Source organism: Dendrobates tinctorius, unplaced genomic scaffold (assembly GCF_039654945.1).
Source record: "Dendrobates tinctorius isolate UK_male_01 unplaced genomic scaffold, ASM3965494v1 ptg000241l, whole genome shotgun sequence".
Classification (NCBI taxonomy): domain Eukaryota; kingdom Metazoa; phylum Chordata; class Amphibia; order Anura; family Dendrobatidae; genus Dendrobates; species Dendrobates tinctorius.
Genome location: NW_027361908.1, coordinates 21,756,408 through 21,776,585, shown reverse-complemented (window position 1 = coordinate 21,776,585; position 20,178 = coordinate 21,756,408). Strand labels below are relative to the sequence as shown.

At 38.9% G+C, this 20,178-nt stretch overlaps 1 protein-coding gene across 1 annotated transcript in view; it reads right to left on the bottom strand.

Annotated features, from left to right (window-relative positions):
- The window catches only part of LRRIQ1 (leucine rich repeats and IQ motif containing 1), a 267,121-nt gene that overhangs the window by 87,132 nt on the left and 159,811 nt on the right, over positions 1–20,178 (bottom strand). Inside the window, exons 20-22 of the mRNA XM_073556994.1 lie at positions 8,612–8,707; positions 8,439–8,527; positions 5,083–5,184 (exon numbers count right to left, since the gene is read on the bottom strand). Of these exons, the coding sequence (XP_073413095.1) occupies positions 5,083–5,184; positions 8,439–8,527; positions 8,612–8,707 (287 nt within the window). The remainder of the gene's footprint in view (positions 1–5,082; positions 5,185–8,438; positions 8,528–8,611; positions 8,708–20,178) is intronic.

The window sequence follows — 20,178 nt, the reverse complement described above, 5'->3', positions numbered from 1 at the left end:
CAGAAGTCAGATAGAGTCCAGAGTAATTCTGCTGCCTCACTATAGTGAATAGATGTCTTGGGGGTTTCATCTAAATCACGTCACTCAGAGATTTAGATGGAAGTGCTCAGGGTAGGGTGCAGGATAAATGTGATCCCAAATGTTATGTTCAATGTTCCCAATAAAAGCTTCAACTCAATCCATAAAAATAGCAAGCCCCACTTAGGTCTGTCATCTGTCAACGGAAATATAGGGGACTTCCACATTACTGGTAGCACAAAGGCTCTGGAAAAGCACTATGACTCCTTGCCCCCTAAAGAAATTCAGCAAATTCTGAGCTCCCAAATCCAAATGCCCCTTCATTTTGAGCCCCACGATGTGCCTAAGGCTAGTTTCACACTAGCGTTTAAACGACGCGCGCACGGCGCCGCTAAGCCACGCCCCCTGCCGGCTCCCTGCCCGCCCCTTCCTGTCAGCGCCTCCTCCGAGCGCACAGGGCTGCATGCGTTATGCGCACCCTATCTTTAGCATAGGGTACGCAGGCCGTGCGCAACTATGAATGTAGCGTGCGCTGCGCATTTTTGGAGGTGCGCCGTGCGCGCCGAACGCAGCATGTTGCATTTTGGCACGCACGGCGCACATTCAAAAATGCGCAGCGCACGCTACATTCATAGTTGCGCACGGCCTGCGCACCCTATGCTAAAGATAGGGTGCGCATAACGCATGCAGCCCTTTGCGCTCGGAGGAGGCGCTGACAGGAAGGGGCGGGCAGGGAGCCAGCAGGGGGCGTGGCTTAGCGGCGCCGTGCGCGCGTTGTTTAAACGCTAGTGTGAAACTAGCCTAAACCACATTTAGAATCCACATTTTTAACATATCTGTAGACATGACAGCTCACTTAATTTATGGGTGCATGTCTCCAGAAACATGAGCTGAGCTCTAAAATGTATTGGTAACTACCTTACTGGGCACTATAATGGCAGTTTACAATTTTCACTCAGCAATATCCACTGTTGCTTGTTTCTGGAAAATACCTATGAAGTTAAAATCCTCACGAAGGGGTATAATTTGCAAAATAGAGCCACTTGAGGGGGATCTCTGCTCTTCTAGTACTTAGGGGCTCTGTATATGGAGTCCGCAAACTATTCTAGGAAAATCTGTGCTCCAAAATACAAATAGAGCTCCATCCCACCCAAGTCTCGCCGTGTGGCTAAGTAGTACTATACAGCCACATATCGGGCACTTTTACATTCAGAAGAAATTGTGGGACAAATTGTGGAGCCATTTTTACCCATTTTCCAGTTTGAAAATGTAAAATCTGGGGTTCAAACTAAATTTTGGTGATAAAAATGTACTTGTACTCCACTGCCCAATTGTATTCTATGATGCACCTGGGGTATTAATAAGATCAATGCACCCTTAAATAAATTCATTGAGAGGTGTAGCATGTAAAATCGGGTCACTTATGGGGTTTGCTGTTCTGGCAACTCAGAGGCTTTATCTGAAATGACACCCTCAAACCAGTCCAGCAAAATCTGAACTGCAATATGGTGCTTCTTCCCTTTTGAGATTTGCACTGTGCCTCAAAAAGTAGTTTTCAACCACATATGAGGTATTGGTGTACTCAAATTGCACAACAAATTTTGGGGTCCATTTTTTCCTGTTATCCTTGTGAAAATGAAAAAATTTGGGGCTAAAACAATTTTGCTGGAAAAATATATAGTTTTCATTTTCACAGAACAACTTTGTAAAATTCTGTGAAGCACCTGTGGATTCAAGGTGCTCATCACATATATAGGTAAATTTCTTGAGGGGTCTAGTTTCCAAAATGGGGTCACTTGTGAGGAGTTTCCACTGTTTAAGCACATCAGGGGCTCTCCAAACGCATCATAACACACGCAGTACATTCCATCAAAATATGAGTTCCAAAACGTCAATCCATGCTTTCTGAGCCCTGTGGCGTGCCCAAACAGTAGTTTCCCCCCACATATGGGTGATCTGACTACTCAGGAGAAATTGCACAACACATTTTGTGGTTAATTTTCCTCTTGTGAAAATAAATTTGGAGCTAAAAGAACATTTTTATGGGAAAAAAATGTGATTTCTTATTTTCATGGCTCAACGTTATAAACTTCTGTGAAGCACCTGGGGGTTCAAGGTGTCACTACACATCAAGATAAGTTCCTTGAGTGGTCTAGTTTCAAAAATGGGGTCACTTGTGGGGAGTTTCCACTGTTTAGCCACTTCAACAGCTCTCCAAACACGACATGGCGTTCGCTAAAAAGATTCCAACTAATATTGTATTCAAAGAGTCAAATGGCGCTCTTTCTATTTTATGTCCTACACCCAAACAGTAGTTTTCCTCAACATATTGGGCATCAGCGTAGTCAAGAGAAATCGCACAACAAATTGTATGGTGCATTTTCTCCTGTTGTCCTTGTAAAAATAACAAAAATTGAGTCTAAAGTAAAATTTTTGTGAATAAAAGTAAAATGTTAATTTTTCCATCCACATAGCTTCAGTTCCTGTGAAGCATCTTAAGGGTTAATGATCTTGTTCAATGTGCTTTTGAGCAGCTTTAGGGGTGAGGTTTTTAGAAAGATGTCACTTTTGGGTATTTTCTGTCATATAGACACCTTAAAGTCACTTCATATGTGATGTGGTCCCTAAAAAATTATTCTGTAAATTTTGTTGTAAAAATGAGAAATTGATGGTCAACTTTTTTAACTCTTCTAACTTTCTAACAAAAAATAAATTGTATTTCGAAAATTGTGCTGAGATAAAGTAGACATGTGGGAAATGTTATTTATTAACTATTTGGTGTTACATAACTTTCTGATTTAAGGGCATAAAAACAAAAAAATTTGAAAATCTCAAATTTTTTTCAAAAATTAAAAGCAATTCATATAGAAGAAATGTTACCACTATCATGAAGTACAATATGTCACAAAAAAACAGTCTCAGAATCAGTGGGATCCATTGAAGACTTCCAGAGTTATTACGACATAAAGTGACAGTGGTCAGAACTGTAAAATTTGCTTGGTCATGAAGGTGAAAACATTGATAAGTGCTGTACATATTTTATGACATGTATGTGCATTCATCTGTTCTCTATACCTCGTAACCTATTGTTCTTTAAGTCGTTATTTAATAGCCATATCCGGGTAGTACTCACTGCAAACAGACTGCTGGTATGTATTCAAAAGTGCACATCCATTGCCCTGCATTTAACAGGGGAGGATGAAAGAAAGCCTTCATGGGGTGTAGCTGGTCAGGCAAGGGAATATTTGCTTGTGGCTTTAGAAAGAAAACAAAAGGCAGACTCTTGTGCACAGTGGCTGTAAGGTGCCAAACTAGGCACTACGGAGTTGTACGCTCTCGGTGAGTCTCTGCACGGTATCTCAGTACAGCATTGTACTACGCAGCTATTAAATCATAGAAAAAAATCCTCTTTGTAATATGGAAAGTGATATTGTATAGGAAACAGAAAAAAAATCTCTATACAAAACTGGCAACAAACAAAGGTATAGTAAGGTCCCACGGATTTGCAAGGTGTCGTGTTATGGCGCCACACAACTTGGAACGTGCTGCCAGAATAAGCAACGTATACCAGTGGGTGGGATTTTTTAATTATTACTCAGTGTTTGAGTAACATCTACAAAATGTGCTAACTACGGAGATCAAGCACCCCAGTCATATTAGGTTACTCACACAAGGGCACATTTACAGCAATCTCTTTATTGTTTTAATAAGTCCCGTATTTTGTCTGAACCTTGGCGTCGTGTTTTCTTTATTTTAGGCATTTTTACACATTTGATAACGATAAATACATTTCATATTATTGATAATAATAAATAATAACAGTAAACACATTTATGCTTAAAAGACTTTTTGTATATTTGCTATAAAATGCAAATGAGCAAAAGTGGCTGAAATTCATTTAATGATATATAGTGTTGCACAACTTATTCAGCAATTCCTGTATGAAATGAATTAAACGGTAAATATGAATTACTGCCCTTTCGAGACATCAGTGGAATGAAAACAGATTTTCCATGACAGTAAGCAGAAAGCTGGTACTGGCGTTGATATTTGCTTGGTTAAACAATGGTTTATTTGGCGTACCCAGCACAAATTAAATAGACATGTTTTAGGCACATTACGGAGAACAATGAGATCAAATAGAGTTAGCCAGCAAACCTCAATTTTATGAGGAACATCTTGCTGGAAGGGGCCGGTGACAGGGTCAGACGGAGAAACAAGCAGATGATCTGTAACTAGCATACAGCGCACTCCCTAAATGCAAACACTACACTGCTACTGCCCTTCACATTCCTGCAGACGTGACACTTTACATTAATTGTCAGATTATTACAGAAGATAAATAAGAAGAATTACATTAGTAAGCAAATGAATGCACTGAGATATAGATCAGAAAAAATGCTTCACATACAAACAGTGCAACATATTTATATCTATCAAAATCATATTTTGTCATGTGTATATATATATGTAAATATATACGGTATATATATATATATATATATATACACACACATATACATATATAATATATATGAGTATATATATATATATATACTCATGTGTGTAAATATATACATATATAATATATGTGTATATATGTACAGTATATATATATATATATATATATAAAATCAAAGACAGCCCTATCTTCTGCTTAATCTACATTATACACACACAGATATATATCCATAAATATGTGTATATATAAATACATATATACATTAACACATATATACTCAGACAGAAACAAATATATCTATACATGTGTATATGTGTATACAAAATATATATATACACACATTTTATACATACACACACATATATGTGTGTATGTATTTGTATCTATACACACACACGTACATACAAATGTGTGAGCATGGGTGCGTGTATATATATATATACAGTATATATATATATATATACACACACATACACATGTATGTAAGTATGTTATATGTTATATTGAGGCTCATGATAAGGGATGAACCAAAAGCTATGTATAGAAAATAAATGTCCATGTCAAATTGGCCAGAAGATAAGTAATAAAGCTTAGGTACTAACCTCGAAAGTACTCTATTTTTGTTGGCTGTGCCTTCTTTGGTGGCATTACAGGGGCATGTTTATTTTCATTATTTTTGAACAACGCCAGGCGCACAGCTGGGTCTAGATGAAAAGATACATGTTAAAATTAAAAGGGTATGATTTGTTTTGCTCTTTCAAAGGTTAACTTACTCTTTCTAGGTCTAAAAGGCTACAAGGCTTCATGCAGTTCAGAACAAAACATGGTGCATTCTAAAACGAAATCCTCCTTGAGATAAAAAAAAGGAGAAAAGAAACGAAAGAAAAAAAACTGGCTTAAATTCTACTACAAATTACATCATATATTATAGTTAAGTTATGCCAATCTATGAAAACTATGTTAAGGAGCGCTCACAATGTGACTCACTGTAAGAAAGAAATTACCGTACAGTTTTTGTTTTAGTTTCATGATAAATAAAAAAAAAGGTAATGGACAAAAACAGATATTGGGAATGTTAATACCGTAGTTGTTTTAGGACAATTAATAAACTTTACACATAGGAAATATAGGAACATACATAAAACATAGGACATTTGACAATGAACTATGAACTATAGATCTTCAACATCTCTAATCAAGAATTGACTACGTAGATGAAAATTTCTTGGACATAGAGGATTCTGAAACCTTGAATCAATTTTTCTAATACAGTTTCATCTTCAAAGCATGTCTGTGCTATGATGCTTCTCATTTGTTAGGGAAGAGTCTAATTTCTTAAAGACTCCATTTGAAAACCACTGGAATTTGAAGACGAGACTAGATGCAATATACATAGTATACCCTTCTATCAAAGTGCTCGGCAGAGTAGCAATCATTCTGGATTGGTAAATAAGCCCAGCAAAAAGGAAAAATAGTCACTACACTTTGCCGTATAAAGCTGTAATCACTCATGTACGTATCCTAAAAGAAATGCTGTTAAACAGATAAAAAGAAGCATAACTAGATATTTAATAAACTCTGAAACTGTTATATAAGTTGCAGAAAAAAATAATGAACCTTAGCATTAATGGCACTTAAATGGTTTGCACACTTCATTGAGTTTTGATACAATTTAAGATATGCCAGTAATAAATTCTCTATAAAACTGTTAAAAAGGCAAACATAAGAATGTAAAAAACTAGTAGATTGTGGCTTACATTAAAAAAATTAATAAAAAGTTATATATATCTATCGATCGCAGCTCCTTTTAATAATAATAATAATAATAATAATAATAATAATAATAAAAAATATATATATATATATATGTGTATATATATATCAGATGCTTCTAAGATGACGCCCAGGGCCTCAACTGTAAACTCCCACTTTAAGACATTTCAGTTGCAATGACGAAGTTATCTGCAACTTACACCTCACTGCTAAAACGCATAAAATAATAAAAAATATATTTTATAACTACTAAACATATATATGTATATATATATATATATATATATATATATATATAAAATGAGGTTAGTGATATCGACCATTGAGTAGGGCCCAAGTGAATGCATGGACAAGTTAAGGATATTTGGTTTGTTGGCCATCTGCATGACAACTCATAGCCAGAAACTCAATAGAAAGGATTATTATTAGTATAGTAAAACCGTAATTCTTTTTAGTCAACGTTGTAGTTACTTGTGCAAGAGAAAATCAAAATGTCTTTATTTGAGGCTGAAAAGGTGACGGAATCATGGAGCGCAAGTGAGGTCATTTGTAAACTCTGATGTGTTCCATGTGTCTTCAGAAATATTAAATACATCTTGACAGACCAAAGGCGAATATAATCATGATTTTATGCCCATTTTCCACTTTACGATATTTTCCTCCAGGATAAGTAAACCTTGGTGGGTACAAATTAGGCGAAGTTCTTGGGAATGTGATGGTACAACTTTGCATAGTTTTTTGCTGATATCAGTATATTTCTGAGAAATATATTATTTCAATTAAGAAGTAAATTAGGCATATTTACCCCTTGATCACTATTGCAAATTATTTGAAACCTATCAAGTCAACAACCTATCAATTTAAAGGGAAGCTAAGATAACAAAAAACATCTATAGCTTTCATCATTTTTTTGTTTTAAATGTATTTACTAAACATTTTTGGAATTTTTTTTTCCCCCACATCGCAATCTGTATTAATAAAAAAATAGAAATATTGCAATTTTCATACTGGCCACAGGTTTTTTTAGACTCATACTTCCTGTTGTTGCAGGAAACACCACATGTAAATCATCCTAATTAGCAGACGCTGACACTGTTTTGTGTTGAATCATCTACTGCGTATGTGCATGGTTTTTGTGTTAAATGTATTTAAAAAAAATTGGCTTTTTTTATTCATATCACAATGTGTTTTATAAAAGAAGTAAATCTTGCAATTCTAATGTTGGCCACTGGATCATTGTTAGACTCATATATCCTGTTTCAGGAAACAACACATGTGCATAGTCACAATGAGCAGACTGTGATCCTATCTTTTGTATTGAAGCACCGAATGAACATTTGCAAAAATCATTGAGAGGGGAGGGGAAGCAGGGTCAGTTGTGACATCATCTACTGAAATTGGTGGACCTTGTGTTATCAGCAGTTCACAGAGATGGCATTGTTATCATTATTATCGTGTCTCTGCTGATAAGGAAGCTGCTGAAAAGTGTTTCTGAAAGCACAGTAAGTATGAGTAAAAAAAAAGTCCCCATGGCTACTATAAAAATTGCAAAATTGCCTATCTTGCTTTTTTATTCATAAAAATTGTGATATGAAAAAAATGCTAAAATTTTAGGCTAGAAATTCATGTAGCACAAAAAAACTGATTTTAACAATAAGGCCATTTTCTCATGATCGCTTGCAATAAACATTACAAAAAAGAGCTTAATACTCCTAGAAGGGTGATAAAACAAAACATTGCAATGCAGTAACAATATTTCAGAACTTTAAGGTTCTCCCCATCCTAGGGATTAGATGTCTGCATTTTTCATAAAACTGTACTCTAATCCCTTCCCGCCATTTAATGACAACAAAAAGTGATGGGATCTAATGGAAAAGCATGTTTTATATTGCCTGGTGGTACAATAAGATAGTACTATTATACTTTAAAAACTGTAGGGTTCTCTGGAAAAACATTATGTGCTTTAGAGAAACGAGAGCATAAAACATTTCTTGTTACAAGTTTACAAGATGGAGTCGGCACCAGTACCAGGATCACATTAAAAGTCCTGCAACCAAATAAATCTCAACCTGTAAGTATCACTCGTATGTATTTACTTCCACCAACGGCTCTGTATATATGTCGGCATGATAAACTGAATAGAATCCAAATCGGTTATGAAACTCTGTGGTTCCCAATTACTTACCCAACATTTTTTTATGTTTTCCTTGTTTAGACTTCATTTTCTGGGCTCTTTTCAGCATCAGTTGTGCTGTAGATGCCTCTTTAAACCCCCTACAAGAAAAGATATTTACATCCATAGAAGTTGAGCCTTATGATGACACATCAAGTTATAGTAAAAGGAAGTATTTTACATACCACTCCTGGGAAATTTTTTCCTCTTTCTCCGATTTGAAGGAAACGTCAGTATTGGACTTCATGCTACACACATGTGACAGATTTTGTTTCTCCGACCTGACATTAGATGAAATTGTAGGCCAAATCAGTTAAAATCGTGATGCACTAAGGCTTTGTAGTCTAAAGCTGCTCCAGCTAACTGTTTATGCATTCCAAAATCTAAAATAAAATCTACGTGAAATACCGGTGGAAAGCTTCTCTGTGAAAGGTTCTAAAAGTCTCTTACATTCTGAAGTGTTTACATTTCAATTACTTAAAGAACATTTCAAAAATTACCGTCAGAACACAAATCCCGACCTGCACAGCAAAAACATCCTTATCTAGACACATAGACAAGTTCTCCCACTAAATACAAACATTAGGCGAGCTAACGAACAGTCTACCATTACAATTCAGGTACATGGATGACACAGTGATGGTAATACCTGTAGTAGCATACTTTAAATTAAACACTCACCCTTAAATATCATTTTGAAATTAAATAGGTAGATTGTAAATTTGTAAAAAAAAAAAAAGTTTTTTCCCAGACATTTTGTTTTTATTGTGTCCCATGGTACGTACACCATTTTGACTGCGTTTTTCGGGAGGGAATTGATGAGGCTAAATCTGATGTTATCATATTTTTTTCCTGCTTCAGTATTTATTGTATGGATTTCTATATTTTATTAGTTGTCTGAGAATATGGAATCGTAAAAATATGATAAATTATTACACAGCTATTTAGTTTCCACCATTATCGTGCTCCACGGCATTACTGCACTCATGCTGTTCAGTCTACCTATCACTTGACTGCTGAAGTCAATTACTGTACTTAGCAATGATATTGGCAGCCAGTGATTGGCTGCAGCAGTCAGGTGAACAATTAAATTTATAATTAAATGGGTGGGAATTATTAATTATTTTCTCATTCCCTACTTTAGGAAATGTATTTTTTAATCTTGGAAACTAAGTGAAAGTCCCATGTAATGGAAACTGTAGAAAATAATTAGAAAACATTATCTATATATATAAAAATGAGTGTATGTATGTGTGTGTATCAGCCACACCGACTCCACATAGCAACCAATCACTAAGCATCTTTCATTTCACCAGATCTGTTTAAAAGAAGCTGAGCTGTGATTGGTTGCTATGAGCAACAGTTTTCCTTGCAGACAGTTGTGGTAACTGAGGCCTATTATTCTTATCATTTCTACGGTGTTATCATCCCTCTATAAAGCTGGAAATAACACAATTTATTACCGTGCCAACACAGACCATCCTCTGACACAGACTGAAGGGGGAGCCCAGTATTACACAGGATAGGATTAGATACACAGCTCAGCAGACAGTATCACACAGAATAGGATTAGATACACAGCTCAGCAGACAGTATCACACAGGATAGGATTAGATACACTGCTCAGCAGACTGTATCACACAGGAGAGGATTAGATACACGGCTCAGCAGACAGTAACACACAGGATAGGGATAGATACACGGCTCAGCAGACAGTAACACATAGGATAGGATTGGATACACGGCTCAGCAGACTATCACACAGGAGAGGATTAGATACACGGCTCAGCAGACAGAAACACACAGGATAGGATTGGATACACGGCTCAGCAGACAGGATAGGATTAGATACACGGCTCAGCAGACAGTATCACACAGGACAGAATTAGATACACAGCTCAGTAGATGGTATCCCAAAGGATAGGATTACATACACAGCTCAGCAACAGGATGAGCTATTGGAGAGGACATTTTCATTCCAAGAATTCCACTCATTCCTTCTGATTTGCCTTTTGATTTTAAACGCCTTCAGTTTCCACTTCGACTGGCATTTGCAATGTCCATTAACAAGGCTCAAGGATAGTACTTGAAAGTAGTAGGGATCGATTTGCAATCTCCATACTTTTCTCATGGTCAACTTTACGTGGCCTGTTCTAGAGTTGGAACTACCAAAAAATCTTTTCATCTTTGCACCGAAAGGAAAAACCAAAAAAGTTGTTAATCAAAAGGTTCTTGAATGAGCTGAAAATAAAATACTATCAATACTTAGGTAATCGTTTAGTTAATTTATGTTGCAAATCTGTAGTGTTGAATATATGATGTGAAATGTTTTTATGTGCAATTTAATCATTATAATTTCTTATAATTAACCACAGTTAGTTACTATGCTCAGGCAACGCCGGGCTCTTCAGCTAGTAGTATAATAAAAATATTCGGTTTAATTTAGACCACAGGTATTTTTACCATTTTTAGTTCAAGTTTCACCCTAGGTTTTGGATTGACAGGAAAAAGAGATGCTAAATCTGTCAGCAACATGATTAGGCATATGAATTATTTAATTTCTGCTATGTATATTACGATAAAATTAATAACAGTCTGAAAGTATAACTCCAGCTATGAAGAAAACAATTATATTACAGCTTCCTGCACAATAACGTTTATAACTGTAGATTCACTTTAAAAACTACTTTCAGTGCTTCAGAAATCACACTTTCAAGTGCAGAGCAAGCCAAAAAACTTGTCGGCAATGCAATAAAGTTCAATTTCTCTCCCTAAATGGAACTTTCTACTTATTAAATTAAATTAGTATTAGCCATTTATTGGATTTAGTGGTCAGGTGACCTCTTTAAAAACGGAAATATGTAGAACAGTTGTTGCTTCTCTCTTTGGCTCCCGGCACACATCATTGTGGTTTTGTTACCACTTTGTCAGGGTTTCACAAAAACAGGCAACTTTTAAACCTATCTGCAGGGGTTCTGAATCAGGTCTTGAATTTGTTATTCTTTGCATCCTTTGGGTTTAGAGTTATTGTTTTTTAGTTTAATTTGGATAAAGAAGAGCTGTCACCATTTGACAAATCTCTTTTAGTAAATGGTTGCATATGTAATAGCATATCAGGTGCTTCTTTTCTACTAAATCTGAGTTGCAGCATTCTGCTTGTATTCGTGTAAAGATTTATGAATAAATTGACAACAGGGGGTTACAAATGTACTAGTCATAGAAGGGTGTCCGAACACAGTCTTGCACTGGCAAAACTGATTAGACCCTGCCTGATTATTGTAGTGACACACTCCCAACTAGTAACACCCAATTGTCATTTCAGTCATATATTTCTAGTAGGGATAACAGAGGAACAGCACAATTTAAAATTGCTGCTATATGAAGAGTACTAGATTTTATTTAAATTGATATGATAGGAGATGACTGATGTTCTGTAAAATGAGATGAAGGATGTATGATCGGTATATGGACACTCGACTATGGGATGGAGGATATGCATGACGGGTATATGGGCATGGGACTATGAGATGAAGGATGTGTGATGGGTATATGGGCAGTGGACTATGGGATGGAGGATATGTATGACGGGTATATGGGCATGGGACTATGAGATGAAGGATGTATGACGGGTATATGGGCACAGGACTATGGGATGGAGGATGTGTGATGGGTATATGGGCACGGGACTATGGGATGGAGGATGTATGACAGGTATATGGGCACGGGACTATGGGATGGAGGATGTATGATGGGTATATGGGCACTGGACTATGGGATGGAGGATATGTATGACGGGTATATGGGCACGGGACTATGGGTGGAGGATTTGTATGATGGGTATATGGGCATGGGACTATGAGATGAAGGATGTGTGATGGGTATATGGGCACTCGACTATGGGATGGCGAATATGTATGATGGGTATATGGACATGGGACTATGGGATGGAGAATATGTATGATGGGTATATGGGCATGGGACTATGGGATGGAGGATGTATGACGGGTATATGGGCACGGGACTATGGGATGGAGGATGTGTGATGGGTATATGGGCACTGGACTATGGGATGGAGGATATGTTTGATGGGTATATGGGCACGGGCCTATGGGATTGTGGATATGTATGATGGGTATATGGGCACGGGACTATGGGATGGAGGATAATTATAATTTGCTATAACTAACCACAGTTAGTTACTATGCCCGGGCAGCGCCAGGCTCTTCAGCTAGTGTTAATATAAAAATGAAAAATTCATCTGATTCATCTAGATCGGTGTTGTTTGCACCGGTCTTCATGAAGGGTGTACAGAAGTCAGAGTGACCTGATTCACACCTCTTAAAAAGATCCTGACATCTGACATGCTGCCCAATCTGTGGCTGTATATTCTCAGCCAGTTATGTATGACTCTAAAATGCTGCTGAGTTTCAGAGAACATACTTTAATAACCAAAGGGGACCAAGACTGCGCTGAGACTAGTCAGAAAGGCGGGTCTCCGGTGGCTTCTTCTCCCCTGCTGTCCTGGAGTGGCAGGTCTCTGCCTATTTGCGCACCTAGGCAGAGATCTGTTAATCCAGGACATTGGCTGGGCAGAAGCCACCAGAGACATGCCTATCTGACTAGTATCCAGAGTGGCTTAGTCCCTGATGGCTATTAACCCCGTAGGAACCAAGCCACTTTGTATGTTAATGACCAAGCCTCATTTTTTAAATCTTATCATTGTCACTTTATGAGGAAATAACTTTGGAATGCTTCAACAAATTTCACTAATTGAGAGATTGTTTTTTGTGACATTGTACTTTATGATAGTGGTAAAATTTGTTCAATATGACTTGCGTTTATTTGTGAAAATATTGGAAATTTAATGAAAATTTCACAATTTTCAAACTTTCAATTCTTATGCCCTTAACTGCGAAGCCTGTTTTCACCTTCCTGACCAGGCCAATTTTTTAACAATATCTTTTTACTTGGTTTTAAGAAAATAACAATAGTGTACACAATACTTTAGACTGACAAACTTTAAAGTCTACATAGGGATTAAACCTACAGAAAATAAAATACAACATAAAAAAATACAGGGCTGTATTCCAAAGATTTCAAGGATTACATTCAGTAATGACTACTATTAAATTAGAACAATATTTTCTGGATGATTCAACCAACTCATCTAGCTAACATTGAAAACTTGTAGCTAATTATTTTTGTGTGCTATAATTTTTTCAAAAGCACAAGTTTTATTTTTCGACTGAATTATCTCATCTTTGGCAGAAATTCCTGGGGACTTCCAATATCTTGTAACTGCTATTTTTGTAGCAAGAACATGTGAGGCAATTAATCTGCCAATGGAGGGAATACAATGTATAGCTAACAAAAGTAGTGCTAAAGAAGGAGATGGTTTTATTTTTTGGTGGAGTAGAGAAGAGATCAGATGAAGAGTAAATGACCAGGTGGAAGTGATTACTGGACAGCTCCAAAATGTGTGGATTAAAGAACCTTTTTGGCCACACTTACGCAAGCAGAGTTGAGTAGAAGAGCGGAACAGAGAGTGAAGCCTCATTGGGGTGCAATACCATCTTAAAACGGTTTTCATATAGGACTCAAGATAAGAGGACCATTTGAAGGTGTGAGCTGCAAAGACTAGTGAACTTGTCCATTCACTGCTCAAAAATATTATATTCAATTCATTTTCCCCATGATAAAAGTAGAATTACACTTACCGGTAATTGGGTTTCTAAGACCCTCCACGACAGCACACAGGAGATTGCCTCCCCATCCTAATTAGGGAGAGGAAACAAGAGGTTTAAATAGCCCTCCTGTTCCCTCAATTCCCATTGTTTTCCAAGGACCACACAGAATGAATGCTTGAGTTTTTTATTTATACTATTTATACTAGGGAATCAATCGAACATAACTTATTGGGGTGGGATTACCCGTGCTGTCGTGGAGGGTCTTAGAAACTCAATTACTGGTAAGTGTAATTCTATTTTCTCTAATCATCTCCACCACAGCACACAGGAGAAATACCAAAGAATAATGGTTAGGGAGGGACAACAGCATGCAGGACTTTCCTGCCAAAAGCTAGAGCTCTTAAGCCCCCGTCACACATAGCGATCTCGCTAGCGAGATCGCTGCTGAGTCACAAGTTTTGTGACGCAACAGCGATCTCACCAGTGAGATCGCTGTGTGTGACAGCCATCAGCGATCGGCCCCTCTGCTGGGTATCGCTGATCGTTGATGAAAGGTCAGGACTTTTTTTGGGTCGTTGGTCTCCCACTGGCCAACACGCATCGTTGTGTGTGGCAGGTGGGATAGCAACGACCAGCGATCAGCGCGCTGGTAACCAAGATAAATGTCAGGTTTCTAAGCAGCGCGCGGTGCTTAGAAACCCGATGTGTACCTTAGTTACCAGCGCGCTGATGCAGGGAGCTGGTAACCAAGGTACATATCAGGTTTTTAAGTGATGCGCGCCGCTTAGAAACCCAATGTGTACCTTATTTACCAGCTCCCTGCATCAGTGCGCTGGTAACTAACATACACAATGACGCGCCCGCTCGGCGTCGCTGGTGCTGATCGCTGGTGAAGCTGCCTGTTTGACAGCTCACCAGCGATCATGTAATGACACACCAGTGATATTGACAAGTTGATATCGTTGTCGGGATCGTTGGTGAGTCGCTATGTGTGACGGGGCCCTTACAGACATTAGATCTAATCTGTAGTGTTTAGTGAAGTTATGGACTGAGGACCAGGTAGCAGCTCTGCAAATCTGCTCGACGGACGCATTGGCCCTTTCCGCCCGGGAGACGGTGACAGCTCTAGTGGAATGGGCTTTTAGTGATTCAGGAGCAGATAGATCCTGATTTCTAAGTGTCCATGATTGATTTTTTGATCCAATTTGCAAGAGAGCTCTTAGAGGATTTCTTCCCCTTTTTTGGTCCACCATACTGGACAAAAAGATTCTGATATTTCCTCCAAGGTTTTGTTTGATTCAACTAGAAGAGAACAGTCTATCGAACATCCAGAGAATGGAATCCTGCTTCGCTCTCATTTCATGTTTTGGATTGTCACAGAAGGAGTAGAATTATTTCTTGGGACCTGTGGAAGGCAGATTACACTTTTGGCAAAAAAGACGGGTCTAGGCGGAATATTATTCTGTCATCTAGAATTTTTAGATAAGGTTCCCTGATGGATAGGGCCTGAATCTCGCCCAACCTCCTCGCCGTTGTAATGGCTACAAGTAGTGCAGCTTTCCAGGATAGTTTGTCTATCTGGATCTGGTCTATAGATTCGAACGGTGGAATAGTCAGACCTTTCAGAACTACATTCAAATCCCAAGATGGAACTATGTTGGATTTTATTGGATGGATTCTGGAGGCAGCTGACATGAACCTCCTTATCCATTGATGGTCTGCCAGGTTCTGATCGAAGTAGGAGCTCAGGGCTGATACCTTGATCTTCAAGGTACTTGGTGTTAGTCTTTTAGATAAGCCGTCTTGTAGAAAGTCTAGAATTTTTGTTATGTCTGGGTGAAAAGGATCGATGGCAGTGGATCCATAACGTCTCGAGAAGGTCTTCAATACTTTGGAATAGATAGCATTTGTGACCTGTTTTCTACTATTTTGTAAAGTGGATATGACAGCATCTGAAAGGTCTCTGGCTCTCAGGATTGTGGTTTCAGAAGCCAGGCTGCCAAGTGTAGGCTGTGGGGAGCCGGGTGAAAAATAGGACCCTGACATAGAAGGTCGTGGTCCAGTGGCAGGGTCAGAGATTCTTATGAGCTTATCAGTTTCAGAGCTCCAAATCAGCTCCTCTTTGGCCAGAGAGGGGCGATCAGGATGGTTTTGACCCTGTCTTCTGACCTTTTGCAGAGTCTTTGACAACAACAGAATTGGAGGAAATGCGTAGGCTAGTTTGAAGCTCCATGGGTGAGCGAAGGCATCCACCCTTGATTGGGTTTCGTTTGGACCTATGGAGAAATAATGTTCTGCATTGGCATTTCCCCGATTTGCCAATAGGTCCACCTCCGGGAGACCCCATATTCTGGTTATATCCTGGAATACTCTACCATTGAGGCTCCATTCCCCTGGGTCTATATCTGTCCTGCTCAGAAAGTCTGCGTCAATGTTGTCAGATCCCTTTAGGTGGAGAACCAATAAATACAGGAGGTGATATTCTGCACAACAAAAAAATTCTTGCTGAGACCTGCTGCAAACTCTCGAATTTTGTGCTGCCCTGATGACGTAGATGGGTTATGGTGGTCATGTTGTTGGAGTAAACTCGGACATGAGTTCCCTGGATTATTGGTTTTGCTGCCCTCAGGGCCTCCTCAAAACTACTGTTTGGGTGAAAGGCAGGGCTCAGAAAGGAAGGACTATTTGACTTTTGGAACGCAAAAATAGCTGGAATCAAGAGTGAATGCTATGTCACGTTTGGAGAGCCCCTGATGTGCCTAAACAGTGGAAACCCCCCACAGGTGACCCCATTTTGGAAAATAGATCGCTCAAGGAATGTATCTAGATGTGTGGTGAGCACCTTGAACTCCCAGGTAATTAACAGAAGTTAATAAAGTAGAGCTATGAAAATAAAAAAATAAACCTTTTTCCACAAAAATGGTATTTTAGCCACAATTTTATCATTTTCACAAGGGTAACAGGAGAAAATGCACCTTACAATGTGTTGTGCAATCTTTCCTGAGTGCACCAATACCCCAAATGTGGTCAAAAACTACTTTTAAGGTACAGTTCAAAGCTCAGAAGGGAAGAAGCGCCATACTGGAGTTCAGATTGTGCTGGAATGTTTTTAGGGTGCCATGTCACATTTGGAGAGTCCCTGATTAGCTTTAACAGTGGAAACCACCAAAACCGATCCCATTTTGGAATTTAGACCCCTTAAGGAATTTATTTAAATGTGTGATGAGCTGAATTTTACAACGTTGATCTGTGAAAATGAAAAACAAATATTTTTCCCACAAAAATGTTGTTTTAGCCCCGAATGTTTTAATTTTCACAAGGATAGCAGGAAAAAATGGACCTTAAAATGTGTTGTGCAATTTCTCCTGAGTATACCGATACCATCCATATGTGGTCGAAAACTACTTTTGAGGCACAGTGCAAACCTCAGAAGGGAAGAAGTACCATATTGGAGTTCAGATTTTGCTGAAATGGTTTTAGAGTGCCATGTCACATCGGCAGAGCGCCTGAGGTGCCAGAACAGCAGAAATACCCCAAAAGTGACCCCATTTTACAAACTTCACCTCTCAATTAATTAATCTAGGAGTGGAGTGAGCAGGTTGTCACCACATGTGCCTCACAGAAATTTATACCATTGGCCGGTGAAGAAAGAATAATTACATTTTAACCACTGAAATGTTGTTTTAGCCCCAAAGGACCTTTTAGCAATTTCTCCTGAGGATGCCAATACCATACATGTAGTCTGGAACTACTTTTGAGGCACAGTGCAAAACTCAGAAGGTAAGGAGTGCCATATTATAGTGCAGCTTTTACTGTTATGGTTTGCAATTCCATGATCTACTGGAAAAGCCACCGAGTTGCGAAAACAGCAGAACCCTCCCATAAGTGACCCCATTTTACAAACTACACCTCTCAATGAATTTATCTAGAGGTGTAGTGATCATATTAACACAATGGGTGTGCCACAGAATAATATACCATTGGGCAGTGAAGAAAAAATAATTACATTTTTACTATAAAAATGTTGCTTTATCCCCAGATTTTACATTTCCACAAGTAAAAATCTCATTAAAATTTATGTCACAATTTCTGTTGAATGTGAAAATACCCCAAATGTGGCTGTACAGTAGAGCTTAGCCACATAGAGAGACTTGGGATGGACAGAGCCCAAATTGCCTGATGAAGCGCAAATTTTCCTAGAATAGTTTGCAGACTCCGTATACAAAGCCCCTAAGTTCTAGTAGTGCAGAATACATACCTCAACTGACCCTATTTTGGAAATTATAGCCCTGCCAAACATTAGCCTTTGTACTACCAGTAATGTGGAAGCCCCCTACATTTTCATTAACAGATGACAGATCTGAGTGGGGACTTGATTTTTTGTGAATTAAGTTGAAGCTTTTATTGGGAACATTTTACACAACGTTTGGGATCACATTTATCCTGCGCTCTAAACTAAGCACTTACATCAGAGTTTCCATGTAAATGTCCAAGTAATATGATTCATATGAAACCTCGAGGGATGCAGTCACTATAATGAGGAAGAAGAGTTGCTCTGGACTCTGTCTGGTCTCTGTTCAGTGGTGTCCGTCTTTTCAGAAGCACAAAAAACTGTGGCGGACTGCACTTTTATGTGCGCCTAAAAAGACACACTGATGGATCACAGGTCAGATGGCATCCAGGTCAGATGGCATCCAGAGTGACTCTATTTGCCTCTTTATAGAGAATCTTCTGCCTGGGGTTCTGTCTGAATCACGTATTTCAAAGATATACAGAGGATCACAGCTGATTCCTTTTATGAGGTAAAACATTTCTCTGCTTGTTTTTAAACAATGTGTTACCCCAAAGAAAGCATCAATTGTGATCCCGTGCGGAAATTTCTGTATACTCTCATTGCTTTCTCCCCTGCCCAGGAGCTATGGTATGACCAGACCATGTTCCTGTATGGTCAGACACCGCCATTACACAGTACACATCAGGGGCACATTTATAAGATTGATTATCTCAGCACAGGGACTTTTTTTTTTAATCACATCCAATTGTGGATATTATTTTTATTTCAAGATCTACGTGTGCACACGTAGCGATTTTTAAGCGTTTTTGCCGTGATTTTCGGCGCGAAAACGCTGCGAAAACGCTTAAAAATCGTGTACAGAACGCCCCCCATGCATTCCTATGGCATTCCGCACATGCTGTGCTAATGCTGCGCTTTTTTCCGCGGCGGAATCGCATCGCAGAAAAAATCGCAGCATGCTCATTCTTTTGTGCGGAATCGCAAAGAATTGCCGCGATTCCGCACCCATAGGAATGCATGAGAATCGCTTACTTCCCGCATGTGGCTATGCCCACCATACGGGAAGTTAAGCGTCTCATGTGCGGTTGGTACCCACGGTGTGGAGGAGAGGAGACTGTCCTCCAGGCCCTGGGTACCATACCCCTGTAAAAAAAAGAATAAAAAATAAAAAATCGGGGTATATTTACCTTCCGGTGTCCCGCGCTGCATTCCCGGCCTAGCGTTCCCAGTAATGCCTTGCGGCAAGGCCCTGTAATGACGTAGTCTCGCGTGACTCTAGCGGTCTCGCGAGATCGCTATAGCAACGCGAGACTACGTCATCACAGGTCTCGCATGGCATTACTGGGAACGCTGATGCCCGGGAATGCAGCGCGGGACGCCGGAAGGTAAATATACCCCGATTTTTTTTTTTTTTTTTAGCATTTTAACATTCTATCTTTTACTATTGAAGCCGCATAGGCGGCCTCAATAGTAAAAACCTGGTCACACTTGTCAAACACTATGTTTGGCGAGTGTGACCAACCTGTCAAACACTTTCCAAGCGATGCTTCAAATCGCTTGGAAAGTGCTTGAATAACGCACGCGAAAATCGCGGCAAAATCGCGATCATAATCGCGGTAAAATCTCAGTGAAATCGCGCGGAAAAAACCGCGCGATTTCTGGGAAGGAGTCCGGTTTTTAGTGAGCGTTTTAAAACGCTACGTGTGCACATAGCCTTAAGCTCTCAGGTGCGTCTTTAAAATGGAGTGTGCTTCCGTGCGACTCGTCACAA